Genomic DNA, 24,514 nt, shown 5'->3' with positions numbered 1-24,514 from the left:
CATCTCTACAGAAAAAAAAAAAAAAAAGGCTGGGCATGGTGGTGTGTGACTGTAAGCCCAGCATTTTGAGAGCCCAGGGCAGCAGGATTGTTTGAGCCCAGGAGTTTGAGACTAACCTGAGCAACATAGGAGACCCCATCTCTACAAAAAAAATTTAAAAATTAGCTAGGCATGTTGGCTCATGCCTGTATTCCCAGTTACTCAGGAGTCTGAGGTGGGAGGATTGCTTAAGCCTGGGCAGTGGAGGCTGCAGTGAGCTGTGATCACACCACTGCAGTCCAGCCTGGGCAAGAGAGCAAGACCCTGTCTCAAAAATAAATAAATAAATAAATAAATAAATAAATAAAAAGTTTAATGATTGCCAAGGGGTTCAGAGAGTTAAATAGGTCCTAAATTATAGTGTCATATAGAATAGTTTCCGTGTCCTAAAAAAATCCCCTATTTTTTAGGGGATTTTTGACACTATGCATGTGTCAAAACCCATAGAATTTTACAGCACAAAGAGTATACAAATTTTTAAAAAATCATTTAGGAGAAGGATCCCAGGACAGAATATAGAATGTGACAAAACAATATAACTGCATTAAAATGTATTAAACAACCTCACTGAAAGTTATAGAGGGGGAAAGATGCTGACAAGTAACTTTGGAAATTAGTGGAGCCTGTCAGATGAAAGGCAAAAGAAGCTGTACATAAGCACTGTGCTCTACTTGATAAAGTTGTTTCAGACGGGAGGGAGGGTTACAATCATGGTACTGCTATGCATGTGTACTGAAACCAAATAATTAAGTAAATGGATGGCAGATAGTAGGGGAAAATGTGGTATATACATACAATGGAATGTTATTCAGCCTTGAAAAATAAGGAAATCTTGTCACATGCTACAACATGGATGAAACTTGAGGACATTATGTTAAGTCAAAAAATTGTTTAATGGCTATAAAGTTTCAGTTTTTCAAAATGAAAAAGTTCTGGAGATTGGTCACACAACAATGTGAATATATTTAATACTACCAAACTATAGACTTAGAAATGGTTAAGATGCTAAGCTTAATGGTGTGTGTGTGTGTGTGTGTGTGTGTGTGTGTGTGTATGTTTACTAAATTAAAAAGAAAAAGAAAGGCCAGGCGTGGTGGCTCATGCCTGTAACCCCGGCACTTTGGAAGGCCAAGGCAGGCAGATCATGAGGTCAAGAGATCGAGACCATCTTGGCCAACATGGTGAAACACAATCTCTACTAAAAATACAAAAATTAGCTGGGCATGGTGGTGCACACCTGTAGTCCCAGCTACTTGGGAGGCTGAGGCAGGAGAATTGCTTGAACCTGGGAGGCGGAGGCTGCAGTGAGCCAAGATCGCGCCACTGCACTCCAACCTGGCAACAGAGCGAGACTCTGTCTCAAAAAAAAAAAAAAGAAAGAAGAAATTCTTCCTTTGCCTTCCAGGCTTCTCCCCTCTCTTCTGCCCTCTAAAAAGCCAGTTTTCGGTGGTTTCAAATCTGGGCTTTTGAGAAGAGAGAGAAGAAGGGAGAAACAACTGAGAAGCCAAAAGGACTAAGAGAAATTTACTACAAGGAAGAGGAGAACAGAGCTAAATTGAAAGGAAAGCAAGGTAGAAACCCACTTTGGCTGGTCATGTGGGTGTGCTGTTGGGGCAAAGAGATTTTTTTAGTCAGAATTAAGAATTAGTATCCCAGCACTTTGGCAGGCTGAGGTGGGCGGATCATGAGGTCAGGAGATCAAGACCACCCTGGCTAACACGGTGAAACCCCGTCTCTACTAAAAATACAAAAAATTAGCCAGGCCTGGTGGCGGGCACCTGTAGTCCCAGCTACTCGGGAGGCTGAGGCAGGAGAATGGCGTGAACCCGGGAAGCGAAGCTTGCAGTGAGCCCAGATCGTGCCACTGCACTCCAGCCTGGGCGACAGAGCGAGACTCCGTCTCAAAAAAAAAAAAAAAAAAAGAATTAGTGTTTGGCTGGGCGCAGTGGCTCATGCCTGTAATCCCAGCACTTTGGGAGGCTGAAGCAGGCAGATCACTTGAGGTCAGGAGTTCGAGACCAGCCTGGCCAACATGGCAAAACCCCGTCTCTACTAAAAATACAAAAATTAGCTGGGTGTGGTGGCATATGCCTGTAGTCCCAGCTACTTGGGAGGCTGAGGCAGGAGAATCGCTTGAACCTGGGAGGTGGAGGTTGTAGTGAGCTGAGATAGTGCCACTACACTCCAGCCTGGGCGACAGAGCGAGACTCTGTCTCAAAAAAAAAAAAAAAAAAAAGGGGGTGGAGAAAGTTTTCCTGGTTAGCAGTAAAATTAACGAAGGAGAATTTTAAGAGGTGCTCTGAGTTCTGATTTGGATCATCTTTGATTTTCTTCTAGAGACACTAATAAAAATGTTAATTTTCAGTTGCTGGATTGTTTCTCTGAATATCTCTGATGAAAGAATAATAATATTAGGTTAAACAGTATGAAATTGCTGATATTTTATAGTTTTTGACCCAGAAAAGTCACAGTTTCATATGGTTTAATAACTGGTATTTATTGACCACCCGCCATATGTCAGGTGCAGTTCCAAATGCTCTACACGTGTCAATTCATTTCATCCTCACAACTATCCTATGAGTGGCCACTATGATTATCCTCATTTTACAGTTGAGGGAGCTGAACTACAGAAAGGTTAAGAAAAGTGTCCCAGCTAATTAGTGATTGATCTAGAATCTGAATCCAGTGGGCTTCGGAGCCAGTGTTCTGAGCCAATTGGGGCTTTGGCTTTGATGTGCAAGGTACCACTGAGCTACAGGGAGTATGGGAAACGCAGGGAGTAGTGACATATGGCTATCATTATAGGAAGTAAGACAGGTCCTCAGAAAATGAAAAGGTGGAAAACAGCAAGTAGCAGAAAGAAAGGCTCAGCAAAAGCCTTGGCAGGGGATTCCACAAACATGTGGAAGGGGGCAGGATGTTGGAGTATAGGGGTGGGGAGTGGGGAGTCTCTGATGGGTCTGACATTGCACCTCCAGACACAAGGGAGTGGCTACAAAGGTTCAATCTCTTGTTCGCCACCCTCACCATTTGTGGATTTTTTTCTGAGCGTATTAGATATATTGCTGCAAAACAAATCACTCTCAATTTAGCAGCTTAAAACCACAAGTGTTTATTATCTCACAGCTTCTGTGGGTCAAGAATTCAAGAATGACTTAGTTGAGTGGCTGTGGTTAAGGGTCTCTCATGAGATTTCAGTGAAGCTACTGGCCAGGGTTACAGTCATTTGCAGTCTTGACTGGGACTGGAGGATCCGCTTCCAGGATGGCTCCCATGGCTGTTGGGAGAAGTCTTGTTTCCTTGCCACCTGGGCTTTTCCATAAGGCTGCTCCAGTGTGTCCCCCAAATGGCAGCTGACATCACTGAGAAAGTGATCCCAGAGAGAAGGCAAAGAAGAAGCTGCAATGGCTTTTATGACCTAACCCTAGAAGACACACCCACCATTTCTGCACTATCCTATGGGGTTACACAGGTCACCCCATCCACTGTGGAATGGGACTACATAAGAGTGTGAATCACTAGGAGCCGTCTTGGAGGCTGGCTGTCACACCAAGTTACTAAAATTCATAAAAATGTAATTCCTAGAGCCTGGAGGTCCACAAGGGTATGGACTTTGCTTTGTTCATTGTTGTGTCCCCAGAACCTAAAATAGTGCTGGGCACATAGTAAAGGCTCAATAAATATTTTATAAGTGAATGAAAAAGAAGACCGCAGGGCAGGTGGCACTTTACTTGGCTTGGATGGAAGCATAAGATTCATTAAGTTTTCAAGGTTTTGCTGTTTTTCCTTCAAGACAAAATCATTCATTTCATACAAATATTAGGCAGAATGTATCCTACGCCACAGCACCCACTTTGAAAAAATATGATGAGTCAATGAGACGATGCTTTAAAAACTTTTAGCACAGTGCCCAGCACAGAGTAGATGGTCAATTACTTTGATCAAATCTTTTTATTAATTTTTTTTTTTTTTTTTTGCCAAATGGGGCAGGGGGGTTTGTTTGTTTGAGACAGAGTCTTGCTCTGTCACCCAGGCTGCAGTGCAGTGGTGCGATCTCAGCTTACTGCAACCTTCACCTCCCGGGTTCAAGCGATTCTCGTGCGTCAGCCTCCTGAGTAGCTAGGATTACAGGAACGTGCCACCACGCCCGGGTAATTTTTGTATTTTTAGTGGAGACAGGGTTTTACCATGTTGGCCAGGCTGGTCTCAAACTCCTGGGTTCAAGTGATCTGCCCGCCTCTGCCTCCCAAAGTGTTGGGGTTACAGGTGTGACCCACCACTCCTGGCAAGATCAAATCTTAATAACAAGTTAGTGTGTGTCTGTGGCAGATAGTATTTTTTAAACATGGCCATACTTGTACATGTATCCCGTCCAACATGCTCTTCTTATAATATTACTGAACTTCTTACACAGAGAGATGGGGGTCTGTTTTCTCTGTTTAAATCTGGATAGGGGCTTGTGATTTCTCCAACCCACAGAGCTCAGCAGAAGTGATGCTATATGACTTCTGAGACTAGGTCAGAAGAAGGATACAGCCTTAGCCCACCTTTGTCCCTTGATACGCTTGCCCTTGGAACCCACCACTATGTTGTGAGGAAGCCCAGGCGACAAGGAGAGCCATGTGTGAGTGTTCCACTGACAGTGAGCACCCGTTGTCAAGATGTGTGAGTCAATGAGCTTTCATATGATTCCAGCCCCAGACTTTGAGTCTTTCAGTTGAGGGGCAAGATATCATCGCCACTGTATCCTGTCTGAATTTCTAGCCCACAGAAACTGTGAGAAATAAGTCATTATTGTTGTTTTAAGCCACTAAGTTTTGGGGTAATATGTTACGCAGCAATAGATAACTAATAAAATATCCTTCCAGAATTTCCTCTAACTAGCATCAGGGGGAAATGATATTTAATTATGTATTCACTCATTCACTCACTCAACCACGAAACCAAAAGGGTATATTTGGCTTCAGACATGCTATTCTAGGGGGCTCAAATGATGTCATCAGAGTTCTGTGTCTCTCTCCTATTTGTTGTACCTTTCTGTAGCTCTAAGCTTTCCTCTGTTTTACGGCTTAAGATCTCAGGAGAAGTGTATTTTCCCCCAGTAGTGGCATAAACCCTAAGGAAGATCTGAATCACCTGCTGTAGCAGTGAGTCATGTTTTCAATTTCAAGTCACAGGAAATTCTCCTAACAATGATTTAAAGTTTAAATCATAAGGACATTTACCATTTACTTAGAAGAAATCCAGAAGTAGGAGGTCCCAGCACTAGTCAGATATCAAGGACATAAGTGTTTTCCCTTCTCCACTCTATCCTTATGCTTGGTGCCTCACAGTTACAACGTGGCCTCCCCAGCTTCAGTCATCACAACTGCCTTCAAGGCAGGAAGGAAAGGGAAGGAACCAGAAACCGCCAGTTTGTTTCTCAAGCACAGCACTTTTCTCAGGAAGTAAAATATCTAACCAGAAGCCATCCTCCTCCCTCACTGGGCAGAACGAAGTTACTTGGCCACCCCATAGCTGTGGGAGAAGCTGTGAGAGTCGTTGACTTTCCAGTTTCTCCAGTGGGAAGCAGCAACGGAGAAGGAGTCTCTGAATGGCTGCTTGGTTAGTGTCTTCCATGCCTGCCTGGCCTTGAAGTAATCATGGCCAGAGCCATGGAGTTTCTAATTGGTTCGCTCCTAAGTCAAAGGGTAGGGCCAGCACCACACAAACTCTATGAATTGAGCAGAATTTGGGAGGTAACATCTGGGCAGGTTGTTTGCCCAAAGCAAGGGTGCATTAGAAGGTATAAAAATATCTGACCATACAAGAGTTGCAGAGTGTTCCATTGTATGGATAAACTCACAATTCTTTTAATTTGGCAACTTTAGTTCCACGACAAGAGGATGGGAGGATAGGTGTGGGTAATAGTTTAAACACAGATGTGGAGCAGGAGGAGTACAGGGAGACAGGAGGTTAGGGCTAGAGAGCATTTCAGTATGGTTAGAGAGTGGGCTGTAAGGAGGGTTAGGAGGAAATAAGGGGTAAGTAATAACAGCTGGCTGTGAATGCCATGCTATGCTAATATTTCATTTAATAGTCATAACAGCCACACGAGGGCAGTATTACTTAATTTCCACTCAATGCTTATGTTTCAGGTAAGAAAACTGAGACCTGGAGAAGTTGAGTCATTTGCTTGAATTACTCACTAAAGAACCAGAAATTAGCCAGACCATAATTGAAACGCAGGTCTTTCCGATTAGTCCCCACGCTGACCCAAGAGCCTCCAGGCTTCACAGAGACCCTCACTGGTTCCCTGCAGAAGGGATAACTCAGGGGAAATGGGCTTAGTCACCAGAAGTCACTCTCCTCCTGGAAAGGTCTGGATGCAGATGCTGCAGACCTGGCCCATGTTATCAGACGTGTTCGGAGATTGGAGTTGGAGCTTCATTGTGAAACATCTGCAGTCCTCAAGCTGAGACAACATTTCTGGCTGGGGGCAGTGGCTCACGCCTGTAATCCCAGCACTTTGGGAGGCCAAGGCAGGCGGATCACTTGAGGTCAGGAGTTCACGACTAGCCTGGCCAACATGGTGAAACCCCGTCTCTATTAAAAGTACAAAAATTAGCTGGGCATGGTGGTGGGCATCTGTAATCCCAGCTACCTGGGAGGCTGAGGCAGGAGAATTGCTTGAACCCAGGAGGCAGAGGTTGCAGTGAGCAGAGATCACACCACTGTACTCCAGCCTGGGCAACAGAACGAGACTCCATCTCAAAAAAAAAAAAAAAAAAAAAAAGATTTCTGACTGAATTTAAAAATAAACAAAAACTACACCAACACCGAGCCATTCTCAGGCTCTCAGGATTTGGAAAACAAAACAAAACAAAATAACACTGAGGCAAAGAGCAAGTCCCCCACACTGTAAAGGTATCAGCTCCATCATCTCTGGTCTCATCAGGCTCTCACCAGATGAAGCCTACCCCTAGCAAGCTGGTCTGGAGCTGCAGTTGGGCCCAAGGGCTGCTGGGTGAGTGCCTGGGGCTGTCCACAGTGAGCAGATTCAGCAGAATTGCAGATGCAGAACGTGGCCACCCGGCTGACTGAGGAAGGCCCTGTCCCGTGGGCATAAAGCCAGGATTCCTTTGGCCTTTTGCTGCTGGAGGAAAACTAGGCTGATTCAGAAGGTCTCACCACTGCTCCCTAGCACTGACCAAAGTCCGGGATGTCAGACTATGAGGTCATATATCACAAGTCTCTGTACTCCTTTGATCCCCAGTTTCCACATCAATAAAATGGCGGTAATCATATCTGACGATTGGGCAGGATTCTATGAAATAATGGGCAAAGCTCTTGCAAAACCCTACGTAATGGAAGATGTTACTGATGACCAGCACTCAAGTCCTTCCTCCAGCCTCTGCATGGAAAGTTCCCAAGTGTCCCTAGAAGTCTGGAACACTCTAACGTTGACTGGAAAGAATAAGATGGATCTCTTGTTCTGATATAGAAGCATCCCAAATCCAGTCATACCAGCTGGGAGGCAGTGCCCACTAGCGGTAAAAAGCATGGATTTTGGATTTGGACAGATCCCCCTGAATTGAAGGCACAAGGGAAACCACTTGTGCCTCTGGCCAAGTTAATTTTTCTCTCCAAGCGTCAGTTTCTCCACCTATTAAAAAGTAATGGCAAACCTACTTCACTGGAGCTTAATAAGGATTAAGTGAAATAATGCAGGTCAAATATCTGAGCCTTGATATATATATAAGCCTCATGTGTATGTGTTCCCATTTATGTAAAATAACAGTGTAAGCATATTCATAGAAAGCAATTCAGAATGTACTCTAAACTAAGGAATGGTTATCTTGGTGTGGGGAGTTGGGGAAACCAGGGGCCTGCCTTTTTCTCTATTATGTAATGCTGCAAAGTTTGATCTTTAAAAAATGACATTAAAAAGTCCAATTGTATTTTAAACAACAAAAGTTTTAATACTTGGCTAAATAAATGGCATCTAAACAAAGAAAGAAACTGAAGGCAGAGCCAGGCCCAACCCTAAGAGACTGAGGAAGCGATTCTGCTTTGCCTGCCCCCAGCTCAACCCCTGCACTAAAAACCCCCAGCCCCAGCCCCAAGGTCCAGAGGGTTGTATTCCTGGGGGCGACCCGGCACCCCTCAAGTCTCCCTCCTCTTGCACACACACACACAAAAACCAGGCTCGAATCCCCGCCTCCCAAGGGAAAGTGTTTTTTAAGGTCTGTTCCAGGGCCTGCCGGGGCCAGGGGCCGAGGTGGGACTGAGTGGCCGGAACTCCTCCGCGAGGGAGAGTCAGTCCCGGTAGCTGCGGCCACGCTGAGTCAGCCCGGCGGGCGGCGCACGCGGCGCCGCGTGACCCGCAGCCACGTGACGCGCGCGGGGCCGGGCCGCCGGCGCAGTCGCTGCTGTCGCCGCGGGAGGCGTCCGTGTAAGTGGTAGCAGGACTGGCGGGGACCTTCCTCGCGGGCCGGAGCGCGGAGCGCTGCCCCAGCCCTACGGCCCTCGGGGTCGGGACCCCGGGGAGCCGCCCTCACACATTTTCCAGGCGGGATCGGAGGGGCAATGGGGTGGGGGACACGCTGTACCCTACCGACGACCGCGCGGGCCACCTTCGCCTCTTTCCTTCACACTCCCACTAACCGCAGTGCTGGGGGAGCAAAATGTCCTCCTTCTGGAGCGATTACCTTTTCCCTTTTGTGCTTTGGGGGAAACTGAGGACCCAGAGGGGTTCGCAAAGCAAGGCGGACCAGTAGGAAGACCCCTCCGCTAGTCCAGAGAGAGCACACAGCTCCCCAGGCAGAGCTCATTGCCCCATCTGCTCTAGTGGCCCAGCATGATCCCATGACCTCTCTACTTCTTGAGGAAGAGTCGTGGGGTAGAGGGCGGGGAGGGGGTAGGGTATCCCGTTCCCGTTGGGGCAGGGATGAGGGAGGCGGGGCTGAGCCGAGCATCTATCTGGATGGTAACAGCCAACGTGGTAAATACTAAATTGTTTATATGCATTCTCTCATTTCATATTACCCATTGTGAAGTCTGTGAAGTAGATACTATTGTCCCAATTTTTACATAGGAGGAAACGGCTCAGAGAGAACTTAGGTCCTTTGACCGAGGTCCTGCAGTTGGTAAGTGAAGGAGCTGAGATTAGAACTCAGACCTGCCCCCAGTGGCGCCTCCTGGTGGGCTGTGGGTGGTGGAGGCGACTGGCCCAGCCTCTTAGCTCCTCTGTGAATAGAAAGTCAGGCCTTTTTCCTGGCTCAGACAGCTTGGGAAGGGGATTGTTCCTGGGTAAGAGAAGCTTCTCCCACCACCTCCATCTCTTTCTCTGCCCCTTACCATTGATTCCTTTCTGTCATCCCCTCTCCCCCACTGCAGGACAAGATGAAGCTCATCATCCTGGAGCACTATTCTCAGGCCAGCGAGTGGGCGGCTAAATACATCAGGAACCGCATCATCCAGTTTAACCCAGGGCCAGAGAAGTACTTCACCCTGGGGCTCCCCACTGGTGCGTTCTTGGATGGAGAGGGTGCCGTGGATAGGGGTGGAGAGAGTAGGCAACAGGGGCCAGGTACACGGGCTCACTCAGCCAAGGGACTTCACGGGGGCTCTGGGGTACTGGTGCTGAGAGAGCACCTTCCTGCCCCTTCCACATACAAAGGACCCAGCTTCCCTTATGGGTTGGTTTAGTCGCTGCCTGTCCCTGCAGAATCCTGGAGCAGAAGGGATCTTGGTTAGGCAGGAAGAATTTGATTTTTAGGCTACATCCTAAGTCAGCCCTGTCCACCAGGGTTTCTTAACAGAATTAAGTCCTGATACCCTAAGGCATTCATTTTATGTAATGAATTAATTTCTTTTCTCTGCATCTAGAGGGGTACTAGCTAAGTACCATCCTTGGGAGAATTGAGAAGATAGTCACTTAGGTAATTTTCTGTAAGGCTTAATTAAACACAGGACCTAAGTAAAAAAACAGTTCTAATTTCTTTGGGAAAAAAATCAAAATGTTGCTTTTTCAGAAAGATATTTTGACCCCAGCTCCTCAAGACAAATGTCCTGATTATTTCTTTCAGAGATGGATGGGTTTGCCCTAGTGGCCCTACCTGACCCATCCATTAGCGTGTCTATGTGTGTGTGTGTGTTGGAGGGGTCTTCAAACTTGTTCTTTTTCTTTTTTTTTTTGGTCTTCCTTGCAGTCCAAACTTTTTCTATAAATGGCCAGTAGTAAATATTTTAGACTTCACTAGCCATATAGTCTCTGTTGCAACAACTTAACCCCTCTGTTGTTTGAAAGCAGCTATAATTAGCCTGGCGTGGTGGCGCTCACCTGTAGTCCCAGCTTCTTGGGAGGCTGAGGTAGGTGGATTGCTTGAGCCGGTAGATTGAGGCTGCAGTGAGCCATGATTGTGTCACTATACTCCAGCCTGGGTGACAGTGAGACCCTGTCTCAAAAAAAGAAAAGACAGTATATAAGTGAATGAGTATGGTTGTATGCCAGTAAAACTGTATGGACACTGAAGTTTGAACTTATATAATTTTCACATGTCACAAAATATTATTATTCTTTAATTAAAAAAAAACTATTTAAAAATGTAAAAACCAGGCCAGGCATGGTAGCTCATCTCTGTAATTTCAGCACTTTGGGAGGCTGAGGTGGGCAGATTGCTGGAGCCCAGGAGTTTGAGATTAGCCTGGGCAACATGGCAAAACCCCATCTCTACAAAAAATACAAAAATTAGCTAGGCATGGTGGCACATGCCTGTAGTCCCAGCTACTGAGGAGGCTGCGGTGTGAGGTGTGATTATTGCTTGGGCCAGGAGGTCGAGGCTGCAGTGAACCATGATTGTGCAATTGCACTCCAGCCTAGGTGACAGAGCAAGATTCTGTCTCAGAAAAAAAAAAAAAAGAAAAAGAAGAAAAGAAAACCATTCTTAACTCATAAGCTGTATAAAAACAGGCCACAGGGCCGGGCGTGGTGGCTCACACCTGTAATCCCAGCACTTTGGGAGGCTGAGGTGGGTCAATCATTTGAAGTCAGGAATTTGAGACCAGCCTGGCCAACATGGTGAAACCCTGCCTCTACTAAAAAACCAAAAATTAGCTGGGCATGGTGGCGGGCACCTATAATCCCAGCTACTCGGGAGGCTGAGGCAGGAGAATCGATTGAACCCAGCAGATAGAGGTTACAGTGAGCTGAAATTGTGCCACTGCACTCCAGCTTGGGTGACAGAGCAAGACTCTGTCTAAAAAAATAAAAAATACAGGCCACAGGCCAAATTTGGCCTGTGGACCAAAGTTTGCTGAGCTCTGCACTAGAGGTTTGTGGGAGTAGTATCCGCCTGTGCCTGTGAAACCACCAGTGTCTCAGGCCCTCGGAGGCTGTGCTAACATCCTGTCTCCTAACTGTGGAGAGACCCAACCTCTCTATGGGTCAGAGTCTGGCCTTCTGAAACCATTCCCTCGTTCCCATCATTGCAGAGTCAGATCCAAGCTCTTCAGAGTGGCATTCAAGCCTGTTCTGCTTGAACCAACAGGACGGCATTTCCACATGGGTTCCTTGGAACATTCCTTCTGTTAGATGTAGCACCTGTCAGGGTTCTGAGTGGACACCACAGAAACCAACTCCAGCTAAATTAAGCAGAAAAGGAGTTTATTGGCTAGATATTGGGAAGTTCAGAGAATTCATGGGAAGGCTAGAAGTTTGGAAAATGGCAGGAGAGAGGAAGCTATGTGGCTCAGGCATAGCTAAGGCCTTGTCACACGGACCAACTGATTATTTTGGGTGGGCTGCAGGGAGCTGCCATTCACTCAGCAGGTATTTATTGAGTACCCTCTGTATGCAAAACTGTTCTAGCCTCTAAGGATACAGCAATGAACAAAAAGGATATGAACTTCTGCCTTCTGAGGCTTAAATTATAATGGGAGAGGCAGATAATAATTAGCAAAATATAGAGTGTGTTAGATGGTGATAAGAGGAAAGGAGAAACATGAAGCAGGAAAGGATAGGGAGTGTGTCGGCAGGGGTGGGGCTGTGCAGTGTTGGATATGGTGGCAGGGAGGGTCTCATAGCCAGGGGCCAGGTTCTGTGGAGCCTTAAAATGACTGGTGTTGCTGAGGGTGAAATGAGAAGCTATTGGTGGGTTTTGGAAAGAGGGGTGACATGACGTAATCTCGATGGGTTTTTTTTTTCCTTTCATTTTTTTAGTTTGCAAAATTTCAGATATTCAAAAAAGTTGAAAAAGGTCAATACCATTCACCTAAATTCACCAATTGTTACCATTTTGCCACATTTGCTTTTACCTTTCTCTGGCTCTTGTTCTCTATCTACACACACACACGGTTTTTTTCTGAACCACGTGAAAGTAAGTTCCAGACATCCTGACACTTATCTCTAAATCCTTCAGCACTTATCTCCTGAGAATAAGGACATTCTCCTACACAACCACGATACCATCATACCTAAGAAAATGAAAAATCATGCCATCATCTCATATGCAAACTGTGTTCACAATTTTTTTCTCAATTGTCCACATTTATAGGTTGGTTTTTAAAAAATTAATCCAGTGTCCAGTCAGAGTTCATGCATCTTTAGTCTTTTAATATACAGTGTCCTCCTACCTTTTATTATGTGTGTGTTTTTATGACATTGACTTTTTTTTTTTCAAGATGGAGTCTGGCTCTGTTGGCCAGGCTGGAGTGCAGTGGTGCAATCTCGGTGCACTGCAACCTCTGCCTTCCAGGTTCAAGTGATTCTTGTGCCTCAGCCTCCCGAGTAGCTGGGATTACAGGCACATGCCACCATGCCCAGCTAATTTTTGTATTTTTAGTAGAGATGGGGTTTCACCATGTTATCCAGGCTGGTCTTGAACCCCTGACCTCAAGTGATCTGCCCGCCTTGGCCTCCCAAAGTGTTGAGGTTACAGGCGTGAGCCACCACGCCCAGCCATGACATTGACTTTTTAATGAGACTCAACTAGGGCTTCGCTGCTCCTCAGGGAAGTCTTCCTTGAACCCTGAAGCACTGGGTGAGCCTGTGCTTTACCCTATCACAACTGACGTTCCTGCTTTGTGTTCTACTCCTAAACAGTGAGTTATCTTAAGAGTAGCTACTGTCCCTTCCTTCCCTATGTCCTTATCACATGGCCCTGTGCCTTGCACATAGTACTTGTTCAGGGAGTATCATGTCAATAATTAAGTCTGACGTTCACTCATGTACTAATGAGAGTGATTTCAGTCATCAGTGTGCTGGATACTGGGGATTCAGCAGTGATCAAGGCAGACACAGTCCTGCCCTCCTGGAGCTTACAGTCTAGTGGCAAAATAGGCATTAAACAAGCAATTAATGGATGGATGGCAGTTAGGATTGGAGTACTGGGTAGGACTTCAGATCTGACAGGTTCTCCCTGTGAGCAGCCCTGACTTATTCCTGTGTACCCTTTGGGCTTCCAGACTTGGGGTGCAAGGGGTGTTCATGGGTGTGGCCACTCTTGCAGGGAGTACCCCACTTGGCTGCTACAAGAAGCTGATTGAATACTATAAGAATGGGGACCTGTCCTTTAAATATGTGAAGACCTTCAACATGGATGAGTACGTGGGTGAGTCTTTCTCTTTCAAGATTCTTTCCTGATTCTAGGGGACTGATGCTCCTCCTCTCATTGGCCCAATTCTGGAGAGGAATCGGGGAGCCAGTGACATTTGATGATAGGCTCAATTATCAATACTTACCTCTTGGTTTACTCAGCTATAAAATGGGGCTAATAAAGCTGACCTCACAGGTTGTAAGCATTAAATGAATTTAATGCTTTTATGATAAAAGATGTGGAAGTTTCTTATACATAACAAATACTTAATAAATATTAGAGTATCTCCTTCTCCTCTGCCTGCTCCTCAACTCCATTTCATTTCTTTCTGGAACAAATGATTGCAAGTGGGATCCTGGCTTGGGTGTTTCCCCTAGGATCTGTGTCTGTGCTTTCTCTTCTGTGTGTGGCCTCCAGCTCCCCTTTCTGCCAGGTACACTTGGAGGGGACCTGAGATTGGTATCCTTCCTGCTGCTGAAAGGCTATACCTTGGTCTTCTATCACCTCCCCCTCACCCAGTCCTTTTGTAATAGCTTCATTTTAAACATCCTTTTTTTAAAAAAAAAATTGTGGTAAAATACATGTAACATGACATTTACCATCTTAACCACCTTTCTTTGTATAGTTCAGTAGTGTTAAGTGCATTCACATTGTTGTGCAACCAATTTCCAGAACTCTTTTCATCTTGTAAGACTCAGGCTCTATACCCGTGAAACAACAACTTCTCATTTCCCACTTCACCAGCCACGGAAACCACCATTTTACTGTCTGTTTCTATGAATTTGACTACTCTAGAATCAAACTAGAGTATATAACTGGAATCATAAAGTGTTTGTCTTTTTGACTGGCTTCTTACACCTAGCATAAATTCCACAAGGTTCATCCATTGTTGTAGCGTGTGTCAAAATTTCCTGCCTTTTTAAGGCTGATTTTACATATTCTTAATGCTTAACATTAAACATTATTATTTTTTTTTCCTGGCCAAAAAAAAGTTGATTTGGGGAAGCCCTGAGATAGTTCTCTCTAACTACCTGGTGTTCAAGCTGGGATTTATTCAGGCTGAGTGGGGTAGAACTGGGAGTGGATGGTGGGTTGAGAGGCACAGGGTGAGGGGTGTGCTTGCTTGCTTTCTGAGTCCAGCCCTACCCCAGGTGGCCAGAGTGTCCCCAGCCTCTAACCTATGGTCATTGCCTTATGAAAAGCAGATCAGAATGTGGGGATTTTCCAGGCCGTTGGTGTGCAGTTACTCTGGCCAAGCCCTGTGGCCACAGATGGTGGTACTGGGTGGGTGGACACTTATGGATACTGGCTAAGCCTGTCCCGAGTGGCTAGGGGTCAGAGGGCTGGTGCCTAAGGCTCCCAGATGGGCAGACCCCTGGGAGTGTCTCTGTAGGTCAGCATGGTGTCCTGGCATCCTTCTTAGGAGGGGGGCTTTGGCTTGGCCTAGGCATAACTGTCTCATGGCCCCACAGGCCTTCCTCGAGACCACCCGGAGAGTTACCACTCCTTCATGTGGAACAACTTCTTCAAGCACATTGACATCCACCCAGAAAACACCCACATTCTGGATGGGAATGCAGTCGACCTACAGGCAGAATGTGATGCCTTTGAAGAGAAGATCAAGGCTGCAGGTGGGATCGAGCTATTTGTTGGAGGTGAGCTTGACACTCTTCAGCACACATGTCCAGGGCCAGACCTGTGGGAAGGAGGACAAGACACCATGCCTGTCTCCAGACAGCTTCTTCTGGGTGTGCTAGTGACCACAGAGACAGAGGCAGGAGAAATGGGCCCTGCCTGGCTCTGTTACTCAGGAACTATGTTATCTTGGAGATCTCTTTCTGCAGTTTGATGCCTTGTCTGTAAACTGAGAGGTTTGGGTTTGGACTCTGAGATTCTGTCTACTCCCCCGTCTTAAGGTTTTATGGATCAGTCCTGGAACTTATCTAAACATTTAACATCATGGACTCATGTAGTTCCAGAAGGCTCCACATAGCCCCTATAGATAGCCAGTTGAACCCCAGAGAAGTTAGGTGACACTCAAGGTTCACAGGTGGGAGCAAGTGTCTGCTTCTTGGATTTGTGCTCGGGTCCTCTGGGCTGCCCTTCTGTGTGTCCATCTATCGCCACCTCTGGAGTTACCCATGAGGGGTAACATTGAACTGCCTTTTATTGCTCTAGAGATCACTTTTCTATACTTCAAGGTGGGGAGGAGGTGGGCAGGAGCTCTCATCCCCTGAGATTTTAGAACCTCGGCAGCCCCTGTCCAGGTTCTCTGGGTGTTTTGTTCACTGCACCTCTATCCCAGCAGCAGGACCCTCTAACTACAGGCAGAACAGACAGAGAAGGTCCACTTTTCTGACAATCTGGGGAGGCAGAAGCTGTTTGGAGTGCTTCCTCCTCAGCTTTTTGAGGGTGATAGCAAGTTAACAATGTCTGTGTGTGCCTCAGATAGACATGGTGGGGAGGGTCTCCTCTGAGACAGTATGGCAAAGAGAAAGAAATGGTAGGGAGGGGGACAGATCATATGTTTAAGGTGTACCTGCCCAGGGCTGCAAATGAGAAAGGTGACACAGCTTTCAATGATTTTTTTTCAGACCCTAGTTAGGGAAGGAGAGATTGTTCATTCTTGAAATCTTGGATCCCTGGGACTGACAGGGCTGCACGGGCTCTCTCCCTGTAGGCATCGGCCCTGATGGACACATTGCCTTCAATGAGCCAGGCTCCAGTCTGGTGTCCAGGACCCGTGTGAAGACGCTGGCCATGGATACCATCCTGGCCAATGCTAGGTTCTTCGATGGAGAACTCACCAAGGTGCCCACCATGGCCTTGACGGTGGGGGTGGGCACTGTCATGGATGCTAGAGAGGTAAGGGCACAAGGGCCCCACCAGCCTTGCACTGGGTGGACTTGTCTTTCTCTTGTTAATCTTAACTATACTGGTACCACCTACATTCTTATTAAAGATGAAGACATGATAAATAAGGCTAAAATCCCTGCTGACCCTGTTACTGTTCCTCTTGCCTCTTTGGAAGACATCATTATTCCCAGTGTGAGGTGAATCCCTTGAGCACGTTTTTGGTGCCTTTGGCTGACTGCCTGGGACAGCAGGCTCTCTGGCCTCGGGCCTCTTTCATGCTTTTCACAGGCAGAGAGGAGGCCAGCATCGCTAATGTTGGAATATTTGTACCTGACCAGGTATGGAGAGAGGGGCTCCCTTGTTCCTTGTAGTTGGTAGAGGTCACTGTTTGGACACCAAGGATGCTTGTGCTTCTAGCCCCGTGCTCTGAGATTAATAAATGTGGTGAAGTGTGATTAAAATATAAGTGTTTTAAACTGAATTTAGCTTTTCCCCTAAAAAATTGGCTATCATTTGAATTTGAATTTTTGTAGTTCCAATTTCCTTATTTTCATTAGAACTTTAGAAGCATTTTCTCTTCCTTTCTGACATGTATAGACATGTTAGATTTACATTTCTTTGCCCAAGCCAATAAACAAGCATCTAAATCAGTGAAAACTTCCCTGTTTAAAGTGAACTTTTGTGAAATGAGTGACGGCACCCAGATTTCTGTTGGGTAATCTTCAATCAGTACGTGGGGTGGGGGTGTTAACTCGCTGTTTTTAGCCTTGCAGCTTGGAAACGGGTTTAGGGCCGTCTTTATCATGAGGGCATCTTGATCTGGGAAAGGACCTGGGGCTGGAAATCAGGAAATTATCTTTTCTAAAGAGTTCTGGGTTGCTGAGGGGTCCGGAAGAAATAGTCACATTCCCTCTCTGTTTCTGCGTTCTAATCTTTTAAGGACCAGTAAATCCTGTTCACAATTCTGTGGCACATGTGAATTAAAATGAAAGGAAATCTATAGAACTGAGTTTTTTCTCTTTCCCTGCCCTTGAATAGAGCTGAGTTCTTTAAGATCACTTACATTCTTGATATTTTAACTGTTAAGTGGAGACTGTGCCTTTATTATATATTAACAAAAACCATCACCCCAAGTCACATTAGTTCATAGGTTTAATGCTGTGAACTGAAAGTGATCAGATAATGGGGCAACCTTTCTGGGATTCAGCCTTAGAGGCCCCACAGATAACTCCCACCATTGTTTGCAAAGCGCCCTTGCTGGTGGTGCGGATTGGGAGCCCTCTTTCACAAACTGTGCTTGTGGAGAGTCACCCAGCTGATGGGGTAGCGGGCCTGGGCATGGCATGTCTGTTTACAGGGCACCTTCATAGTCATCATCAAAGATACCTGGAGGCACTGTCACATGGTAGTCAAGAACATGAACTTTAGGGTCATAAATGACCCTGGGCAAGTAACTTAACCCCCTGGGGCTCTGTTTTCTTATAAGATGGAGATAATGATGCTGCCTGCCTCGGGTTGTGTGATAAAGCACAGGGAGCACTGAGCAAAAGTATGTTGCATGGTAACCACTTACAATGTGATATGAAAAACAATCATCCTTACAACTGTTTAGGGTGTCTGGAATGCTGCCCTCCATCACAGACTTGTTTTCTGATCCCCAGGTGATGATCCTCATCACAGGTGCTCACAAGGCATTTGCTCTGTACAAGGCCATCGAGGAGGGAGTGAACCACATGTGGACCGTGTCTGCCTTCCAGCAGCATCCCCGCACCGTGTTTGTGTGTGACGAGGATGCCACCTTGGAGCTGAAAGTGAAGACTGTCAAGTATTTCAAAGGTGAGGGAGGTGTGGGTCCAGGAGGAGATGGTCAAGCTCAGGGTGTGCTAGGAGTGAGGAGTAGATCCAGCTTTCATCCTCTGGTCATTTTAATTGACAACTGTAATCTTAAGAAATATCAAACCCAACTGCATCACAGTACACAGTCATTTCTCTTCTGCCTGTGACTGCAAAGATCCATTTCTGGAGATCTGTTTGCTCTGAGAAGGAGGAAAGAAAACGCAGTGTGGTCCAAGGACTATGTGGGGACCTCACAGTGCCATTAAGCCTCAGGTTTTCTCTTTTCAAATCTTAAACAAGCGATTCCCCTCTAGGTGAGACACTGAATTATCAGGAAGATCTTCCTTTCTTTTATTTACTTTTTTTTTTTGAGACAGGGTCTCACTCTGTCGCTCAGGCTGGAGTGCAGTGGTGTGATCTCAGCTCACTGCAACCTCCACCTCCCGTGCTTAAGTGATTCTCCTTGCCTCAGTCTCCCAAGTAGCTGGGATTACAGGTGCCTGCCACTATACCCAGTTAATTTTTGTATTTTTAGTAGAGGTGGGGTTTTGCCATGTTGCCTAGGCTGGTCTCAAACTCCTGACCTCAGGTGATCCACCCACCTCGGCCTCCCAAAGTGCTAGGATCATAGGTGTGAACCACCATGCCCGGCCCTTCTTTTACTTTAAAAGGATGCACACTGCTTTAGGCAAACATGTGAAAGTCCTCCTTTACTCAAGCAGGTCAATTAGGAATTTGTTCTTTGCTGAAAAGACTAAGCTTTAAATAGCCAACTCCCATAGTGATTGAATTTATAAAAGTTCCATGAATGTAGTACTCACTGTGAATAACTCTTTTTGTACTCTTAGGGTGTTTATCATTTGGGGATCATAGAGAAAAGAGAGAAGTGTCAGCTCTAAGACAAAATTTGAGAGCTCCTGGATGTTGTGATTGATAATCAAGGAACTCTTGCCACTGCCTGAATTAACTACTTTTTGTTTTTAATTTTTTGTAGGTTTAATGCTTGTTCATAACAAGTTGGTGGACCCCTTGTACAGTATCAAAGAGAAAGAAACTGAGAAAAGCCAATCTTCGAAGAAACCATACAGCGATTAGCCTGTGCTGGGACCTAGTGTCAAGTACCCATAGGGAAAGGCAGGTCTTTCTGGAAATTGTCTTTAGAAGAAAGAATTGTATTTCTTTAATCTAGTATGGTTACTCCAGATAAGTGGGTGAACTTATTGTTCTTGGCCATGAGGCTGGGAGCCTAGTCACGGAGTTTAGCTATAGGGAGAATGTTTGTAACTTAATCAGAAAAAAAATCTCTGCAAAATGTACTCCATCATTTTGATGTCTGCCAAACCGAGGTTGGGAGTTTTAAACTTTTTGTTCTGCTTCAGCCATGGTTCACATGTATGACACACTCCCGTCAGGAATTTCTCTCCTTACATGCACTGATTTTCAAGTCGGAGGGAATTAGGGGCTTGTGTATATTGGACACCACCTCTTTGAAGAGTCTTGAGAGTCCTTCTTGCACAGGCCTGCCCCTTGGTTGAGAACCATTGTTCCAGGTTAAGGCACAAACTCTCAATATCTAAAATAAGTGCAAGAAAGCAGTCTCTTTGGTCAGTAACAAGTGCAATGGAAAGAAAACGATCCCTTCCTTCTTCCACTTTCACAGCTTTTCTCTGAACTAGGAGAACCTGGGGGTGGATTTGGGTGGGTGGGGCCAAAGAGGAGGTTTCTACTGATAAACCCAGAGCCTCAAGGGGCCATGTCAAACTTCTCTCCCTCAGGGACTCTCCAGCACCAAAAGGCAGAAGGTGGAAGTCGTTTTCCCCCCAGAGCCCTGTGTTTTTGTGAAATGCCTCACTGTGGCTCCTCTGTTTTACATACTCATTAGTAAGTGGGAGGTCCACTGGGGCAACAGACACTGCCACAATTTCAATATTGTGTTCAGCCAAGGGGACAGTCTGGGCAGGCAGCTTAAGTGTGAGTTTAGTCACAACTCCTGAGTGTCCCGTTCTCCTGCTTCCCTAGGAGGTGAGTGCCAGGAAAATACATCAAATGCTTCTAGTATTGTTTCCCCACTTAAAATAGTCCTGCTTAAATTCACATGGTGTGGTCTGATGTTCTGAGAACATCAGGAAATACAGCCCTTTTGCCCATTTATCCTTCTCCCCGGATCCCAAGGTAGTCTGTTGCTCTGGCTTCCTTTCATTGTCTTAGGCCTTCATGGAGTGGATGTTGCCTCCTCCTCGCTGTTTTTGTGCCTGTTTGAAGCTACTGCTGCCTCCATTTCTGGGAAAGACCTTTGAGAGCCTAGCTCAGGCCTAAGGGCTATGTTTGGTACCAGTGTTTTGTCTTTAGCTTTTCTATGTGATTGTGCCGTCATTCTGTTTTAAGCTCATGGATCAATGGATTTGTTTACAATGTGATATTTTCTATTAAATCTAGTATTTTCAAATAACATGTCATTTGTGGATTTGAGCCCCCAATTTTAGAAGACTCTCTGGGCTATTTATGTATTTTAGAAAGAGCTGGTAAGCAAAGCCTCACGCTCAGTCCTCACAAGAGCTTGTAGGAAGGTCACAAGCATAGCAACCATCTATTGATCTCTTCTTCAGTCATCAGAGTGAAAAATAAGATTTTATGAAAATGGAGCACTTACAGGAAAAAGGGTAGGAATGAATAGATGAGCAATAACTTATCATGTTGGGGCTGTACCTGAGATCCAAACGAGGATACAGCTGTTATAAAGATTAAGGCAGATTTGTGATGAGAGATATTATTGCAAGGTATGGAAAAATACATTTAGGTTTTTTTTTTTTAAAGTTAACATAATAATGGAATATCTTAGGTCAATATAGCCAATTAAGGAGGTAGATATAGAAGTTAAAAGAAGGGTTTAATTTTTTTAACAACTATTTTGAGGCTGGGTGCAGTGACTCATGCCTGTAATCCCAGTGCTTTGGGAGGCCAAAGCAGGAGGATCACCTGAGATCAGCAGTTCAAAACCAGCCTGGGCAACATAACAAGACCCTGTCTCTACGAAATTTTTAAAAATTAGCCAAGCATGGTGGTGCATGCCTGTAGTCCCAGCCACTCAGAAGGCTGAGACGAGAGGATTGCTTGAGCCCAGGAGTTCAAGACTGCTGTGAACTATAATTGCATCACAGTACCCCAACTCTGGACAACAGAACAAGACCCCATCTCAAAAAAAATTTTTTTTTAGATACAAATCCAATGATTTTTATGTTTATGGAATTGTGCACTTCCTTACCACAATCCTTTTTTTTTTTTTTTAAAGAGAGAAATTCTCGCCCTGTCTTCCAGGCTGGAGTGCAGTGGTGCGATCTCGGCTCACTGCAACCTCTGTTTCCTGGGTTCAAGTGATTCTCCTGCCTCAGACTCCCCAGTAGCTAGGATTACAGGTGTGCACCACCACACCCACCTAATTTTTGTATTTTTAGTAGAGACAGGGTTTTGCCATGTTGGCCAGGCTGGTCTCGAATTCCTGGCCTTAAGTGATCTGCCTGCCTCGGCCTCCTAAAGTGCTTGGATTACAGGCATGAGCCACCACGCCCAGCACCACAATCCATTTCTATCATTCCCAAAAGCTCCCTACTCCTAACCCCAGCCCCGGGCAACTACTGGTCTGCTTTGTGTCTATAGATTTACCTTTTCTGGTCATTTAATATAAATGGAATCATGTGACATGACATCTTTTGTGTCTGGCTTTTTTCACTAAGCATAACATTTTTCAGGTTCATACAACACGTAGCAGCAGTCCATTCCTTTTTATTGCTGTATAGTATTCCGTTTTGTGGACATACATTTTGTTTATCCAGTCAAGAAGGGTTTAAATTTTAAGTATGTTATAGTAACTACATTAACATGAGACAAAAAAGGACTTAGTGATGACAGCTAAACTGGAAATATCTGTATGAACTTGAGACCTTAGAAAGATCTGATGTCTTTCCCAAGTCTGTGTTTTCCTGGTGGCTCAACAGCAGTGTACTGCTACAACCAGTGCTTATGCCATCAAGTGGGATGTACACCCTTGGGTCATCTTGGGCCTCTAATACCAGGGCTCCTTGTACAGGAGCTAATATGTTTGGGGGTAGGGATCAGAGTAGTCCTGGAATATCTTGTTACTGGAAATAAGGGTGCTTTCAAAAATGTCTGGGGCTGGCTGGGCGCGGTGGCTCATGCCTGTAATCCTAGCACTTTGGGAGGCTGAGGCGGGCGGATCACCTGAGGTCAGGAGTTCAAGACCAGCCTGGCCAACATGGTGAAACCCCATCCCTACTAAAAATACAAAAAGTTAGCCGGGTGCAGTGGCGTGCACCTGTAATCCTAGCTGCTGGGGAGGCTGAGGCAGGAGAATCGCTTGAACCCAGGAGGCAGAGGTTGCAGTGAGCCAAGATCATGCCACTACACTCCAGCCTGGGCTACAGAGCAAGACATCGTCTCCAAAAAAAAAAGTCGGGCTTGTCCCAGGAAGTCTGGGGATGAAATAAAACAAAACAAAAATGTCTGAGGCAGTTCTCAGAGGACAAAACAGCCAGTTAAATGTGTTCCCACTGACCAGGTTTCCACAATTTGATCAAAAAGGAAATACTAAATACAGCTGACTGGAACAAGTTGTATTTGTAAAACAGCAAGTTTGATAAGAAAGGGAAAATGTAATATTAAGTGCACACAAAGCTGTATTTCAGGAAGAGTAGACACAATGTGTTTACTTACATTTAGTAAAAAGTGGCAGTGTTGACATCAATGGGTGCCGCCTTCCTTCTATTAGTTTATAAAGTAGAGGTGAACACGAGCCTGGCTCACTATTCCCCCTATGGCCTACTCTTCTACTCTTTCCGTCCTTCAGGCCTTGCCTCGAATGTCATTTATCAGATTAACTCTTCCCTGATCCTCCAATATAAAGCTGCAATCCCCAAGTTCCCATCCTTGCCATGCGCTATTTTCTCAGAACACTTTACCACTGGACATGTATTTTGTTTCCCACTAAATGTAAACTCCATGAAGGTACATGTTAAATACTGCTCTATTCTGCCCCTATAGCAGTGCCTTGATATCTAGAAGGCACTGGTACTTGTTGAACCATAAGCCTGATAGTTGTCCCCATGAGTAGTGATCGTACATAACAACCAGGAGAAATCATGGCATATTACATAATGGATTAGCCAACTGGCCTACTGAGGAGATCTAACTTGGAAAATTTGATGCTTCTTTCCTGGGAACCAAAATCCTTACTGTGATGAGATGCTAATGAAACACATCCGTTTCCACTAAGATACAGTGTGACAGGATTTAGAGTTAGGCAATAATGGGCAGGTAAAACAGAACATAGTACTTTGGACCTCAGGGGCGCCATTACCACCAGCTGGCAGTCATACTATATTAACAATCAGACTAGTCCATTTAGTATCCTCAAAGACTAAATCATAAGGTCCCAAACCTCTAACCCCTCTACTCCAGCTTTCCTTTCACCTGATGATCTTGAAAACAGAAGCAATCAGAAAAGAATGTCCACGAGTTCCCATCATCACACACCCAGACGTCAGCCCCGCTCTCACACTTGCTGTCTTCCTGTTACCTGCTCCTTGGCCGAGCCCTCTGCTTGCACACCAGATCCCATCCTCTCTTGCCTCCTTGAGGACATTGCTTTGGCAACACTCCCAACTCTCACCTACAGCATCAAATTGTCCTCTCCTGGACCACTCCTATGGCATTCAAGACAAGATTTAAAAACAAAACTGTACCTCATTTGCCCCCTCAAGTACACCCTCATTTCTCTGATCTCCTTTAGAGCAAAGTTTCTAGTTACCCATACTCTGACTTTAATCTCTCCCTCTTCTATTCTCTCTTCTCCTTCTGGTATGGTAGTTGCCCCTTCATCCACAGGGCATATGTTCTAAGACCCCCAGTGAATGCCTGAAACCGTGGATAGTACTGAACCTGATATAGTTTTTTTTTGATACACATATACCTATGATAAAGCTTAATCTATAAACTAGGCGCAGTAAGAAATTTACAAAAATAGAATAATTATAACAATACACTGTAATAAGTTATGTGAGCATTGTCTCTCTCCCTTTCTCTCAAAATCTTATTGTACTGCACTTACCTATTTTTGGACTACAGTTGACTGTAGAAAGTGAAACTGTGGATAAGGGGGAACTACCGTATTCCCATTATGCATAGCTACACTT

General features: G+C 45.4%; 1 protein-coding gene across 5 annotated transcripts; it reads left to right on the top strand.

The window, feature by feature from the left end:
* The first annotated feature begins 7,988 nt into the window (after window positions 1-7,988).
* On the top strand, window positions 7,989-20,757 carry GNPDA1 (glucosamine-6-phosphate deaminase 1). 5 transcript variants are annotated; one of them, XM_024246799.3, is made up of 8 exons: window positions 7,989-8,473; window positions 9,078-9,167; window positions 9,418-9,547; window positions 13,530-13,631; window positions 15,089-15,271; window positions 16,297-16,481; window positions 18,134-18,308; window positions 19,303-20,757. In XM_024246799.3, the coding sequence occupies exons 3-8, from the start codon at window positions 9,424-9,426 to the stop codon at window positions 19,401-19,403; spliced, it is 870 nt and encodes a 289-aa protein (XP_024102567.1). In that variant the 5' UTR covers window positions 7,989-8,473; window positions 9,078-9,167; window positions 9,418-9,423; the 3' UTR covers window positions 19,404-20,757.
* Window positions 20,758-24,514: the final 3,757 nt, after the last annotated feature.

The sequence above is a fragment of the Pongo abelii genome, chromosome 4, assembly GCF_028885655.2.
Source record: "Pongo abelii isolate AG06213 chromosome 4, NHGRI_mPonAbe1-v2.0_pri, whole genome shotgun sequence".
NCBI lineage: Eukaryota > Metazoa > Chordata > Mammalia > Primates > Hominidae > Pongo > Pongo abelii.
Note: the sequence above shows the minus strand (reverse complement) of the source record. Positions and strands in the feature narration are given on the sequence as shown.

Bases quoted from the DNA above. Each gene is read 5' to 3' on its own strand.
- GNPDA1 (XM_009241136.3), top strand. From the start codon at position 9,424: ATGAAGCTCATCATCCTGGAGCACTATTCTCAGGCCAGCGAGTGGGCG. The intron at 15,272-16,296 runs GTGAGCTTGACA...CTCTCCCTGTAG, and splicing joins GATCGAGCTATTTGTTGGAG to GCATCGGCCCTGATGGACAC. The intron at 16,482-18,133 runs GTAAGGGCACAA...TCTGATCCCCAG, and splicing joins CTGTCATGGATGCTAGAGAG to GTGATGATCCTCATCACAGG.